Source organism: Hydractinia symbiolongicarpus, chromosome 9 (genome assembly GCF_029227915.1).
Source record: "Hydractinia symbiolongicarpus strain clone_291-10 chromosome 9, HSymV2.1, whole genome shotgun sequence".
Classification (NCBI taxonomy): Eukaryota; Metazoa; Cnidaria; class Hydrozoa; order Anthoathecata; family Hydractiniidae; genus Hydractinia; species Hydractinia symbiolongicarpus.
In genome coordinates this window covers 14,203,080-14,216,674 of record NC_079883.1, presented here as the reverse complement: position 1 = coordinate 14,216,674, position 13,595 = coordinate 14,203,080, and the positions used below count along the sequence as shown (strand labels likewise).

At 33.2% G+C, this 13,595-nt stretch overlaps 1 protein-coding gene across 3 annotated transcripts; it reads right to left on the bottom strand.

Annotated features, from left to right (window-relative positions):
* Positions 1–20: 20 nt before the first annotated feature.
* Positions 21–9,612, bottom strand: LOC130656969 (L-asparaginase-like). 3 transcript variants are annotated; one of them, XM_057459919.1, is made up of 7 exons: positions 9,543–9,612; positions 2,916–3,041; positions 2,649–2,796; positions 2,287–2,524; positions 1,323–2,066; positions 962–1,218; positions 21–849 (listed from the first exon to the last, which is right to left on the bottom strand). In XM_057459919.1, exons 1-7 carry the CDS (start codon positions 9,595–9,597, stop codon positions 387–389), a joined length of 2,031 nt encoding a protein of 676 aa, XP_057315902.1. In that variant the 5' UTR covers positions 9,598–9,612; the 3' UTR covers positions 21–386. The 3 variants fall into 3 exon arrangements, with proteins under 3 accessions (XP_057315902.1, XP_057315901.1, XP_057315903.1); XM_057459918.1 differs by lacking the exon at positions 9,543–9,612 and adding an exon at positions 3,792–3,950; XM_057459920.1 differs by lacking the exon at positions 9,543–9,612 and adding an exon at positions 3,430–3,585.
* Positions 9,613–13,595: the final 3,983 nt, after the last annotated feature.

Sequence of the window (13,595 nt, the reverse complement as noted above, 5' to 3'; positions counted from 1 at the left end):
ACACAAAAAGACGCGTTACCTCTCAGTTTTTACCTACATTGATTTAACAAAATACAAAAAGCCATATATCAAACTGTACTGTTTACCAACGATATATGCATAACGAAATAAATATATAACCTACAGAATGTAACAAAGTTTTTATATATTTACAATATAATTACTAAACAAATAAATAACATATGTACAATATCTAATTGGATTTTGTATCACCATTAAATCAAAAATGCAGGTTTTTTGACAATTATTGAGAACTTTCAAAATTTATATTTCATGCTAAAAGCAATATGGAGACGTTGTTTCGGGGAAGTTAGGTTTACTAAAAATATAAACGGTATATCCAAATAAACAATATACAACAGGGAATTATCTGTTGTAAACACGCACTATATCTCAGGTAGATCCCTGTTAGCGTTCATTTTGCAGTTTATTAATCGATTATGGTTCATGTCGTTCATTAATAATTTGCCATTAATTTGATTCCATTTCAATACAGATGGCATGCTTGCCGCTCGAGTAATAACATCAATGATTTCATTATCATGTAACTCTGTTGCGCTTTCTAACACAGTATGGCCAAATATATCCTTTTTGTTCAAATTCACACCTACTTCGTTGACCAGGAATTTAACTACGTCTATGTTCTTTTTCAAAACGGCTACATGAAGTGGCGTTCGGCCGTCTAAATCAGTAGTATTCATATCAACTTTTGCTCGAGCCCATAATCTCATTCGTTCAACATCGTTTTCTGTTGCAGCAATGCAAAGTTCTCGTGAAACTTCAATTTCATCATGGTCAAATTTCGCTCCTACTGTCAACAACAGGTCAACAATGAGATACCTCTTGTTTCTAAACAGTCAATGAAATAAATTTAACCACTAGTGTAATTGTAACCAAAAGCCAAGTTTTAAAAAATCCAAAACCAAAATCTTTTAAAATAGTTCAAATTTTTCATATTTACCTTATGGCATCAAACAATGGGGTTCTTCCTCTTCTGTCGCGTACATATACAGAAGCGCCATGCATTAACAGGTATTTAACCACAGGTAAATGTCCTTCAGCAGAAGCTAAGTGAAGGCTTGTTTTTCCATCATAATCAGATGGTTCATTCAGGAAAGCACCTTGATGAACCAATTGCTTAATTGTCTCCAGATCACCAGCTTTTGCTGCACAGGTTAGTAGAATAGGAAGTAAAGCACGCCTGACTGAATTCATTTCCTAAAAAATTACAAAAATAAAGATAAAGAATATGTCTGAAGCATTCACCAGTAAAAAATACATTGTAAGGCAAATTTAGAATACTAATATTGAGATAATTGTACCTTATGTGATCCCACTCCAAGTGATTTAGCAACAGAATGCACAAATTCCCCATCCCTCATTGAGTATTGTTTATGACCATGTGGCAGAGTCATTTCTCCACGTATATTGGTTGAAAGCATATGTTTTCGTCCTTCTGCAGTCAGTTCTTTTTTCCCAAGAACATATGCAAGTTTGGTAAGTGCAGCCTCTGGAGTCATATCGTATCCAGGCACTACGCCAATATCAAACAAAACTTTTCCAGCTGCATATGCATCAGTAACTGAACCTTTGTAGCATTGTGTTATATTTAGTATTAAGACACCTCGCTCAGCAGCAATTTTAAACTCCTCTATTAAGTCAGGCCGATTTGAAGGAACGTTACCAGCTCCAAATGATTCAATGACAATTCCTTCCATTGGTGCTGAGAGAAAGGCCTTGACAATTTGTGCATTAATTCCTGGAAACAAACGTAACAGCCCAACATTTTCACTCATTTCTTCATGAACACAGAATGGCATCATCGTTGTTTTTGGAAATACAGCATCCCAAGTCACCTCAATCTCAGTACCTAGTTTTGCTAATGGTGGGAGATTGGGTGAACCAAAGGCATCTAAATCAGATGCACTGATCTTTTGACTTCTGTTTCCACGAAGCAGCTTATTGTTGAAAAACACGGTGACCTCAGGTATTATAAAATGTCCCGCGATTATCAGTGCACCAATGAAGTTGCTACGTCCATCGTTTCTCTGCTCAAAAATTGGTATCTATAAGAAAATTTAGATATGATAACTATAACTTTAAAATTGTTACCCAACATAACTTTTCAGCATCTATTTTTTAATAACAAAAAAGTATATATATATCAGGGTGTTCCCTACTTTTAAGGTTTGCAAAGTTAAAGACAACTAGTATAATTTTGAGTTATTATTAAAATACAGCAAACACCCTGTGATACACAAAAACATGAAAATAAATTACACAAACCTGTGATCCAGTGATAATGACAGTCTTATCCAGATTTTCAAACATGTATGATAAAGCAGAAGCAGTATAAGACATCGTGTCAGTACCATGAAGTACAACAAAAGAATCAAAGTACGGATAATTTTCCTTGATGTCGCGGGCTATTAAAGTCCAATGCTTCATCGACATATTGGAGGAGTCAAGAATAGGATTGTGTTCTTTGATGTAATAAAATACTCTAACCCCCATTTTAGATTCACTAAAAGTAAAATGAATCATTGTTATTATTATTATTATTATTATTGTTATTATTCCGAATAACACATTACATTACAATTAGCAATAGTCAAACAACAAATTTATATGAAAAAAGAATTACTTACGGCATCACAAGCACTGGATACTGTGAATATGGTAAATGTGAGCTATGGTCATCAATTTCCGGCATTCCACTATCAACGTATTCTTCATCGTATAACATGGGAAGTTTCTTTAAGGCTTCACCAAAATAATCAGGCACAACTTGATAACCTGCAAAATATAAACAGATTACAGATTTACAGGTAACCATTGGAATGGGCAGCTTTGCAGTAGAGAACACAAACAGTAAAGTAAAACAAAAAAAATTTTTAAAAAGTAATGACACTTACCACCATCCTTATTCTTTTTCATACCAATCGTTCCGCCCGTATATATGACAAGAACTCGTGCAATTTTTCTTCCTGACCTTGGATTTTCCGAAATTTTTGCTGTTACACTTGAATGCAACATTGTATCTAAACAAGTTAATAATGCAGCCATAAGTACACAACATAATATTTAGTTTATGCTAAAAATAGTTAAGCAAAAATATGTCCTAGAAGTTTAAAATATGTCATATAGCTAGCTAGCTATATATATAAATGTTATTATGAAATGAAGAAAAAAGTACGAAACGTTGTGATATGATCTTTTAGCATTTGACATCATAATCATTCATTGAAAGAAGATTTAAAATAATTAAAGTAAGAATATATAATTGCTGGAAGCATGCTGATTATCACAACAACGATCAAGTTGATTAGAAAGTTCTAGTTAGATAGCTATCTAACTAGCTAGGCTGTACAGGATGTAGCTGTAGCGGTGTCGAATAAAACACACATACTACTAAAAGTACCCACATACCTACTTATGATCAGTAGAAGCATCCTTTAAAAAATACCCATTGAGCCAAGTTAAGAAAAACGTAGCTAGGGTGCTTTGTTGTCAGTTTTATGTGACATGATTTTTCTACTATGCATGCACCTGCTACTTCTTAAATATTTAAAACCAATAGCGATAAATATTTAAACTTTTTTCAGCCTTGGCGCGTCTAGTGAAAATTTTATTTATCCCGCAATGTTTATCCGCGGTCTCGACGGATGAAAATAAGCAAATGATGCAAATGGTAGAAGAAAAATACAAAAAATAAATAAATAAATAATAATAATAATATCAAAAATAACAAATAACAAGAAAATATAACGCAGAAAAAACACATCGCTTACTTTTGGTAGGTTTTGTGTAAAACCCTTCAATGTTTAACGGTATATAATCAAGAGTCATTTTTGTATCTTCAGAGAAACTAGCTAGCAGTTACAGCTTTCAGAGAGAGTAAAAATCCCTAGCACTTTTCCAGATCGTAAAATCTATTCTGAAATTTATGGGAATGTTATGGTCTTTTATAGTTTTTAAACAGGTAGTGTTTGGTTTGTAAATTTTTTTTAGAGTTTCATCAGCCGATCAAGTTTTTATCTTAAATATGCAAGAATATATAAATATGCATTTAAATTTTAAATATGCAAAAATTTTGAGAAGTCGCAGTGGTTCGATTTTTCAAATAAATTAGAAACTAACATAATTATGAATTTTTTTTATTTACTCGCATAATTATTCACATAAATTTTCTGAATGAAAATACACACATCGATTACATCAGAAAAATCGAAACGGTTGCATCAGTTTCCACGCGGATCCTTTTTTTAATTGTTTTGTAAATTTTAGCGCTAAATCAAGAACTAGCGGGAAGGAGAGTGTCCGTTGCGAACAAAGTTTACGATGTAAATACAATCGATGCATAAACAAAAGAAATATTCATTCATAAATCATAAAAACTTTCTGAATGAATGATGAGTTTATTCATAGCTTGGCAGCTAAAGCGTTGAAATTGTCGGGCGTCAAATTTAATCCTCGTTCTTAAAGCCCTGTTTTCTCTTTTTTGAAATGCTGATATAAAAGAGAGAAAGGCGCTGGGAACGAGGTTGTTAATATTGTGATACATATAAGCTTCATTAAAAACTTTGGAAAAAGAGGTTGTTGTAAACTGCGTAATATGCAAACTGTTTTAATTTTACTGTTCGCTCCCTTAGGAAATTGCTAAAAAACCTTGTACTTTATATACAAAAAAGAATAGAATTAAAAATATATTAGTAAGCACAAAGAATAAAATAAAATAGGAAATTGTACTAACAAATACGTGTGAATGTCAAATCGAACCCTGAAAAGAAATCAGCAAAGATTCTATCGTACCTTTTTGACCGTCTTGACAAGGTATGTCCCAGAACAAAATGTTCTCGTCATTTTCGTACTTCTCGCACTGAAAACACATTTTTTTCTCTCTAAACCTCGATCCTTTCTTTACCTCAAACTTTTAAACTTTTCTTCTCTTTAAATAAATCGTGGTCGTAAAGACCTTTCTTTTTTAAAAATGAGCTTGGCAATTATACGGTCTCGTTATGTTAACACAAACTTTTGGCAATGTTTAAAAGAAAGGTGATATATTTTGATGCTTTAAGACGTGCTAGGGGGTGGGCTGATGAAACTATATGAGAAGTTTGCACTAATTTAGTTCCGCGATACGCTGACGCGAAGCATGCTGAAGGAACGTGTATGTAGGCAGAACATGCCACACACACGTGTCGCAAAGAAATAACTTTTGTTGGTTAGAAAATCCTGTGAATTAATAAATGTATTTTACGGAACCACACAATGCACAGTAATCAGTGATGGAAAAAGAGAAGCTCAAAACAACATTATTCTAGCAAAAAAAATCTCTAAAAACAAAAGCTAGATGAAGACTGCATAAAATTCAACTTCGTCCACAGGGTATATTAGACCCTGCTCCAATATTATTAGCCGAAGAATCCCTAGAAATAAGATTGCTTAAAATTAAAATTACAATGTATCAAAATAATTTCAAAACTTTGAACGGGATATCGCCGAGCTTGTTTTTCTAATCATTCTTGAGCTTGCTTGTCTAATCATACCCCCGATTCCACTATAACTTGTAGCGAGAAACCCGATAAAAAACAACAGAAATCAACAACGATTTCGTCCATGAGAATGTGAATGTATCATCGTTATAGGAGAGGTGATCCCAGTATGCGGTAACAACTTATGCGTGAGAATCCACACGTAAATTGAATAACTTTGAAAAAAGAAAACTACCAATTTAGATTTTATCTCACATCTATAGCGTTAATATTACATTTAAATGAAACACCAGGGGAAGTACAGGAAGCTCCAGATATGAAGTTCGTCAAGCTCAATCCAAAAGCACAATGTCAACAGTCTTCGTTTCCGTGTCTTTTTGCATGTTTATTAGATAAGCGATGAATCAATTCATCGTTATAGCAAAATAACCACGGAAGATGAGCCTCTTTCCTAGGTCTAATTTGCGTGTTAGTGGTACGACGCTTTATGACCGAATTATAAGCCTAAAAATGAGTTTGTAGGGCCCCATTGATTTATATCAATATTGAGCAACCTCTTAAAATCAGTTTTTGATACTGGTACTGAATTTATCTTGTTTGAGACGGCATGAAAAACGTTTCTATGGCTAAGGATGAAATCAATCAAAAAAACAATCAATCAGTTAGTCAATCAATCAAAAATATTGATCTTCGCATGCCCTTCGTTTTATTTTTTTATCACCTTTAAGCGGTGAAACAAATAAAAAACTGAGAAAATTTAAAGTTTAAATTTAAATTTAGAAAACGTCAAATTAAAAAAAAAACTTGAACTAATTTTGTTGTAATTAAGGATAGGCTCCTGTATCTTACGATTGTTATCTTTTTAGTCCTATAAATTTTCTTGACAGTTCAGTAGTCGCCGAAAACAAAAAAAGATTAATCACATAGCGGTGGAAGGTTTCAGAACGACCGACATCGTAACAACACCAAATTTTGGCTGAGACTCACTGTTGCTTAAGCTTCAACATTTTACAGGCTCAACTGTTCTTTTTGAGGGCAAATTCACGAGTTTGTTTCATCCGTTAGGCTAGCGCGCTAATTGTTGGTAAACTTCTGTTTTAATCACGCTTGTCGTCGCATAAAATTTGCATGACTTTTAGAACAAGGAGAAAAATTATGTTTCTGGTTGCTGGTATATAAAAACAGGAATACATTTCAGTGGTAATATTTTTCGGGTTGATTTTTTTACGTGAATATAACCTAAAGTTAGTGGAACTTTAAAGTTGAACAAAAAAACGTCTTGAATACAAAAAATTGTGTTGCATTTTTATCACAAAAAATCAATCCAACATAAACAAAGCAAGATGCTGCAAAACAGAATGTCAATGAGAGAAGTGATTATTTAGATCTAAATCGGCCCCTTATTACCAGTTTACCCAACCTCGTACCCAGAGCTTGTTGGTTTTTGAAATATTTTGATTTTCCAATGCAACAAAACCTAACCAGCCCTGGGGACGAAGCTGCAGTTTACCTATTGACTTACTTGAGTAAAGAAAGAAGCCTGTGTACTAGATTGAGTAATCTTTAACACATTTATTTTTATCAACTGCAGCTAAGTGCGACAAATAACAAAATATGAACAAACAAACAAAAAATAGGCGATAGAAGAAAATATGAACAAACAAACAAAAAATAGGCGATAGAAGAAAATATGAATGAAGGGTTACCTCAGCGTCTCACCTTGTTCGTGTCGCGACGTAAGAAAGTAGTTAAGATTTTAAACATTTCTCGCATTGTTATGACGTTGAACAACTACCTTCAGAACACCTTCGTTATTACCATATATGGTAAATAGCTGACTAATTAGTAATTAGAAGTCGTCAAATAGAATTTATTGCTATGACGAAACGTACTAGGATGCTAAGCTTTTTGCATTTCTAAGCAAAATAATCGTTCGGCGCTTAATTAGAACAAGATTTTAATCGTGCATTTGTCTAAACAGAAATTCAAGACATCAAAAACGCTTCAGCATCCTCCCCTCTCCTAAATTCAACAAAAGCGAGAAGTCACTTTCTATCCCTTTAGATCTAATTTAAAACAGTTCTTGCTGACGAATGCATATATAATAACGGTATTGAAAGCAGACAAACCATAAAAAACCAATATATCGCAAATTGTAAATTTAGAAAAGGTATTTTCCTATCCGCAAAAAGAAATCGCTAATTGATTACGGAGAAAAATTAAACTCATCCCCAGGGTTCGTTAGGCTTTTTTGGATCAGGAGGAAATCGTTCCGTCAAAATACTGTAATACCTAACAAGCCCTGGGAACGAAGTTTAGGAAAATTCTTGGAGGATTAAAAAGTCCACTTCGCTATATGATGATGCAAAGGTAAACCAAGATACGTTTATTGCCAAAGATGAACTAGTTAAACCGCCATTAAATGGCCTAACTAACCTAATAAAATTAAATTGTCTCACGTACGCCGTTAATTTGCTTTAAAAACCCTTTGCACGCCAAAGCAAAATTTTTCCTCCAAGTTAAATAGTAATCCAAGATGGAGACAGAAAATGTAGATTACTAATCATATTAAACTCGTTAAAAAGAGAAAGCATTAAAGTACGTCTACTCACCATTTCTAGACATTTTAGACCTTTTTACATTTTACATAAACTCTAAATTTTTTCAGATAACAGATCAAAAACAAATATCATTTGCAAGAACTTATATTCAAATTAACTTAAGACACATTGCTATCCTCCCAGGGCTAAGGTCTAGGTTTTATTTTTTTTCTCGATGCATATAAAAGCTTTAGTTACAGGATTGAAAATCCACTAAGATTTTTAACAAACAGTCCAAATAATTATGATTAGTTGGCCTAAAGGTCACGTTAAAAAATGGCTCAAGATTATTTTGCAACTTGTTACTAGAGTCTTTTTGCGTTTTTCAAACTTTAGCGGTTTGGGTCGAAGTTAGAAATTTGTTTCATATAATTCTAACAAACCAATCAAAACAGGAAATATCTTCTCCTCCAATGGGCGGGTCTGGTAAGTAGCATATGTAATAACTTTCAACTAAGGATTTTAACGGAGTCAGACTCTGCACAGATAAGAGGAAATATTTTCAATGGAAAATGTCAAAGAAAGAAGTATCTCCAATCAATCATGTGGGCGAGAGAAGAAACCAGATAGATGGACACACCTCCATATGTGAAACAACAAAAACAAGTTTCGACTTCCTCAAATATCTCTCTAGAAAGGAAGCTCTGTTTTTATCCTTCATCCACGCGCTACCAACCCACCAGTAACTTAGGCATAAGAAACAGACAGACACATTTAACTGTTATTTTTTGGTTTGCGGTGACTATTCCGTCGACTAACGTGTTTATAACGCAACCTCGATAAGCTGTTTTTAATAACTTGGCTAGCATTGCATTAAGAAGTAATGTTATAATAAAATGACAAAAATTAAATCTATAATTAATTGTTTATAGTAAGATAAAGTAAAACACACCTTTGACCTCAGATTTCTTGGCATCGAAGTCAACTAAAATATTAAAAATTAAGGAAGCAAGCAAGAAGAAAGTGTTTTAGAACTTATCCAGATTTACTTCGTGGAGAAAAGGAAACATTACATACACTTAGAAGAGTTCCAAACAACAACTTTAAATGTCACTATATTCCGCCTACCCAGATCGGAAAAAATTTCTGACACAAACGCTAGAGGATTAGCAAACAGATTTGTCTCCTTTGGTATCATGATAACAACAAACAAAGCAAACGTGTCTCTAGGAGGCTCCTCAGACTGCTTAAAAATAGATCGTCTTCTTATAAGAGAAAATTAGGCAGATATTTGAAGAACTAGTGATGAATGTTATTAAAGAATGGTTTGATTAGACTATCAACATCAGAAATATAGTACCAGCATGCCGCTTTCTTTCACAGTCCTTTCTTAGATAGTGGAGGAGATAAAAAATATTTTATTCAATTGACTTTTGGGACTGACATATCAAAGAAACAAAATACCTAGAGAAGAGGGCACTAATAGCAGAGTAGAATATTATCATACCGTCAATGAATAGTTCATCAGTTAATGTGTTTGTCCAATAAGGAGACGGAGCCATGCGTATCGTATCGTATCGTATCGTATAATGTGCAATTGATACAAGCTATTAAACACCTTCTTCTATTTTTCTCTTTTTTCTTAGAAAGAATAGTTATACTTGAGCGGACTTATATACCTTGTCTGTTAATTTATGTTAATTATGGCATAATTTTTTACAAAAACGATTGATGGAATTTTAATTCATTCAAGAATTACACTGAAACCACTTATTACATCAGAATGACATCAATTATACAGTAAAATTACTGGTAAAAAATGACTCAGCAAATTTGACAACTTCCAGAGAGTTCTGTTTTGTTAATAAGTTTAGCAAACAAGATTTGCTTTCAGAACACGCATCAGAAATTCAATCCAGAAAAATTTGAATCCATTTTTGTTTGTTGTGTAATGTGTTTAAATCGAGAAAGAAGCCCAGTGGTTTGCTGCTCGAACCGTGAAGAGATAACGTCGATATGCAATTAGGTTGATAACGACACACAACCTCGTTTCCGGTGCCTTTCCTTTCTTTTTTTATACTGGAAGGCGTTCTTCCCATATCGATTTAAAAAAAGAGAAAAGGTGGACTGTGGAACTAAACACAGACTCCGGACAATTTTATTAGCGTTATTATGAGCTATGCGATTTTTACGCTTGAAATGCCTTTTTCACATACTGTCTTTTTTTGTTACAAACGGAGTTTTTTCTTAAACTCTGCAGTCGTTCAACAATAGATCGCGGCGTTTTAATTTTGTGATGTTTGAACGAGTTAGGAAGTAGTTATTGTGGTCGTAAAGGTGCAATAGGCATCTACACCGTGTATGGATTTGAGAATAGAATTAAAAAATTAATCTGAGATCTGTAAATTTTACGTTATTTAAAAATTATAGAAATTATCGACTCATGTGTCGACTCAGATGTATAAAGACTAAAGAGTAAATTGTAAATTGTTAAAAAAAGATTGTTCTCATAACTATTCAAATACTATTTCAGGTAATTAGCATTAAATCCTATTTTCACAAATCGTTAGACCTTGTCTGACTGAAATAAATCTACTTTGTTTTTTTTGGCAGGGTTTTCAATGCTTGTTAGGTAGAAAAAGTCACTCGCTCTTTTTGCGAGCTTTAGTAATGTAAGTTTTCCCCGCCTTTTTCCAGCTTTGAGCCGTGGATAAGTGTTAGTGTCATTTACAGACAAAAAAGCTAGGTTTAAATTTGCAGTCTAACAAAACGTGACCAGTTTAGTTTAATAGAATTTCAAATTTTAAATACACACTTTTTTGGTTATAAGAATAGCTAGGAATATCAGGCTGGGACTTCACGTTGTAATAATATGTCCATTATGTAGAACAATAGAGAAGAAGAAAACAATAAATTTTAAGAATGTTTTGTAAGTTTTTGTTTTTTCTAAACATAGATACGGAATTTATTGCTAAATTAGTACTTATCATGTTTTTAACTAAACAAAAAATGTAAGAAAATGTCAAATTTAGCTTTTTAAACGGTATACAAATGGAACCAATTTTTAAACCCCAAACCAGGCCGTAAAAATGCGTAAATTTTTGTTAAATATTTGAATGTACACTACTTCCGATAAACTATGGCCCAAAAAAAGTGTAGTTTATTCAAGTGAACGTTTGACATCAGGTAACTCACTCTCGGGATGAGGATGAGATTTTCTTCAATCTTTGACATTTCATTTTATTTTTACAAATGGTTCAAATATTTACATAAATTTCCAATAACTTCAATGCTATTTTTTCTTTTTTTACTACAATAACTACCAGTCTTAAAAATGGACTAACTTCACAAGTGACTTCATAAAAAAGCCAGACGCAAGCTGCTTGTTACTTCAAGAACGGTGCAAAGAATAAGTCAACAAGGACTTTTTAAACTCCGACCTTGTTTTATGGTGTTTTCTGATATTTAAAGAGTGTGTAAGATGATTTGAGAAAGAGAGTTTTCGAACGATAAAAAGTTCATTCATTCCTGAAAAACAAAATGGCGGACGGAAGGAATTCTGCAATGCTGCTTATTTTACTGAACGAACTCGTCGATTCAGACGATGAAAAACCAACCCGTGGAAAACAAGAGAGTGAATAAAGAGGATGGAACAAAATGAATATTTTATTAATATCATTAAAAAATTGAAGATTGAAATTTAGGGAAATGTTTCACCGGGCCAGATGAGCATCTGTGGTGGCCACAGACAAATTATGGCAGAAGAAAGACTCGCCCTTACTCTTCATTTTCTTACGACATGAAAATCGTTTCAACCACTTCACTTTCAGTTCAGAATTTCTTTGAATGCAGTATCCTATATAATAAGGGTGTTGTAAGGCTTTGGTGGATAAATTGATAAAAAGTACCACCAAACCAATCCAACATGAAAATTCACGCAACTCAGATAAAGAATTCCTTTGATCTTGCCGAAAATGTTAGATAAAATGTTTGACGGCGATCAAACTTCATCCAACATCGTCCAACACGATTTTTTTCTTCTTTTTTTAAAATTTCAATTTTTTTTAAAATTTTGAAGTGACTCACACCAGTTCTACATTTCATCCCACATCATGGTTTGTCCCCGACTTTAGATACAAAATATTACCAAACAGGGTAATCTGTTTCCCCATCCCTCATGATTACCGTATTTATTCGGGTAAGCGCCTGTGGCGTTCATATAATTTTTGGGAACTGTGACGAGGGACGGTTTTTCGAAGGAGAAGCTTATTAAATATGCTAAAAATAGAGAGCAAAATAAAGTTTTACGTGCATAGAGGAAAAAAAGAAAAATTTAAAAGATTAGTAAACAATGGAATTTAAAAATTAAAAGTTTCTCTGTAAACACAAAATAAAAACATGGAGATAAAAAAGAAACATTATAAATTAAGCCTATGAGCTTATTTTAATAGTGTTATCTTAGCTTTATTCCCATAAAAAGGAAGGAGGAACTCTAACTTGCAGGGGCGCTTATTCGAGTAAAAAGGAACGTGGTTTTCAATTTTCTTTGACAAAGAAAGGGCAATATAAATATACATAAAACTGTAGCATTCAGATGTCGTAACAATACCATGCTAGGTGACCAAACTGTCTTTAAGAATATCAGCATGCGAAGACTTAACCGCGTCTAAAACAGGGAAGATGGAGTCCAACAACGAACCCAAGATAAACCCTTCTGATATCTCTGACTTCAATGATATCGACAAAGATGATGATAATATAGTTTTGGATGATGAAACGAACGCCATTTCACGGCGGTTAAAATCAAAAAGAAATTCTTCCGTTTGCAATCACTATTGATTCTATCATTAGTAGCGGTAATCTGGTAAGTATTTGCCTAAAGTTTTGGTTGGAAAAACTTGGGGGTTCACAAACGCTAAAAAATTAAGACAAGAATATACGTAGAAATAGACGGGCTTTTTCAAAATGTTATTACTTTTAAATTTTGGATAAGTTATGCCAAAGATATACCATGTCTTATAATAACACAGGTGGGCGAAGGAAGTGCATATTTTCCCTTTAAAAATATACCCCAAAAAACCATATGAAGAATTGTGACGCTATTTAGACTACAGTTGACTCTCTCTATCTCGAACTCGCAAGGGACCAGAAAATTTGTTCGAGATAGAGAAAGTTCGAGATAGAGAAAAATTGACAAAAATTGGATTTTTTCGTAAAAAACGTATTTTTAACCTTCAGTGTATCGGGAGTTGATAGAGGTCAATGAGAGATGTTAAAATGTTAATATTCAATGCACAAGACTTCTTTTAAAATAAATACATAAAATAAATTTACAGCTTCATTTTAAGAAATCGGTTATGTCTTTTTGTTTAAGTGATGCCACTCTGTCTTCATTATACATTTTTCGAATTTGGAGATAAGCATTTGCATTTCATTGCCTTTTTCGCAACACATTGCTAGATCTTTCAAAAGATCAATACTACACTCGACTTTTGATCTTGATGGTTTTTCGACAACTATATGTTATGTTTTTTTTTTCATCCAAGTTGAAATTGTATTT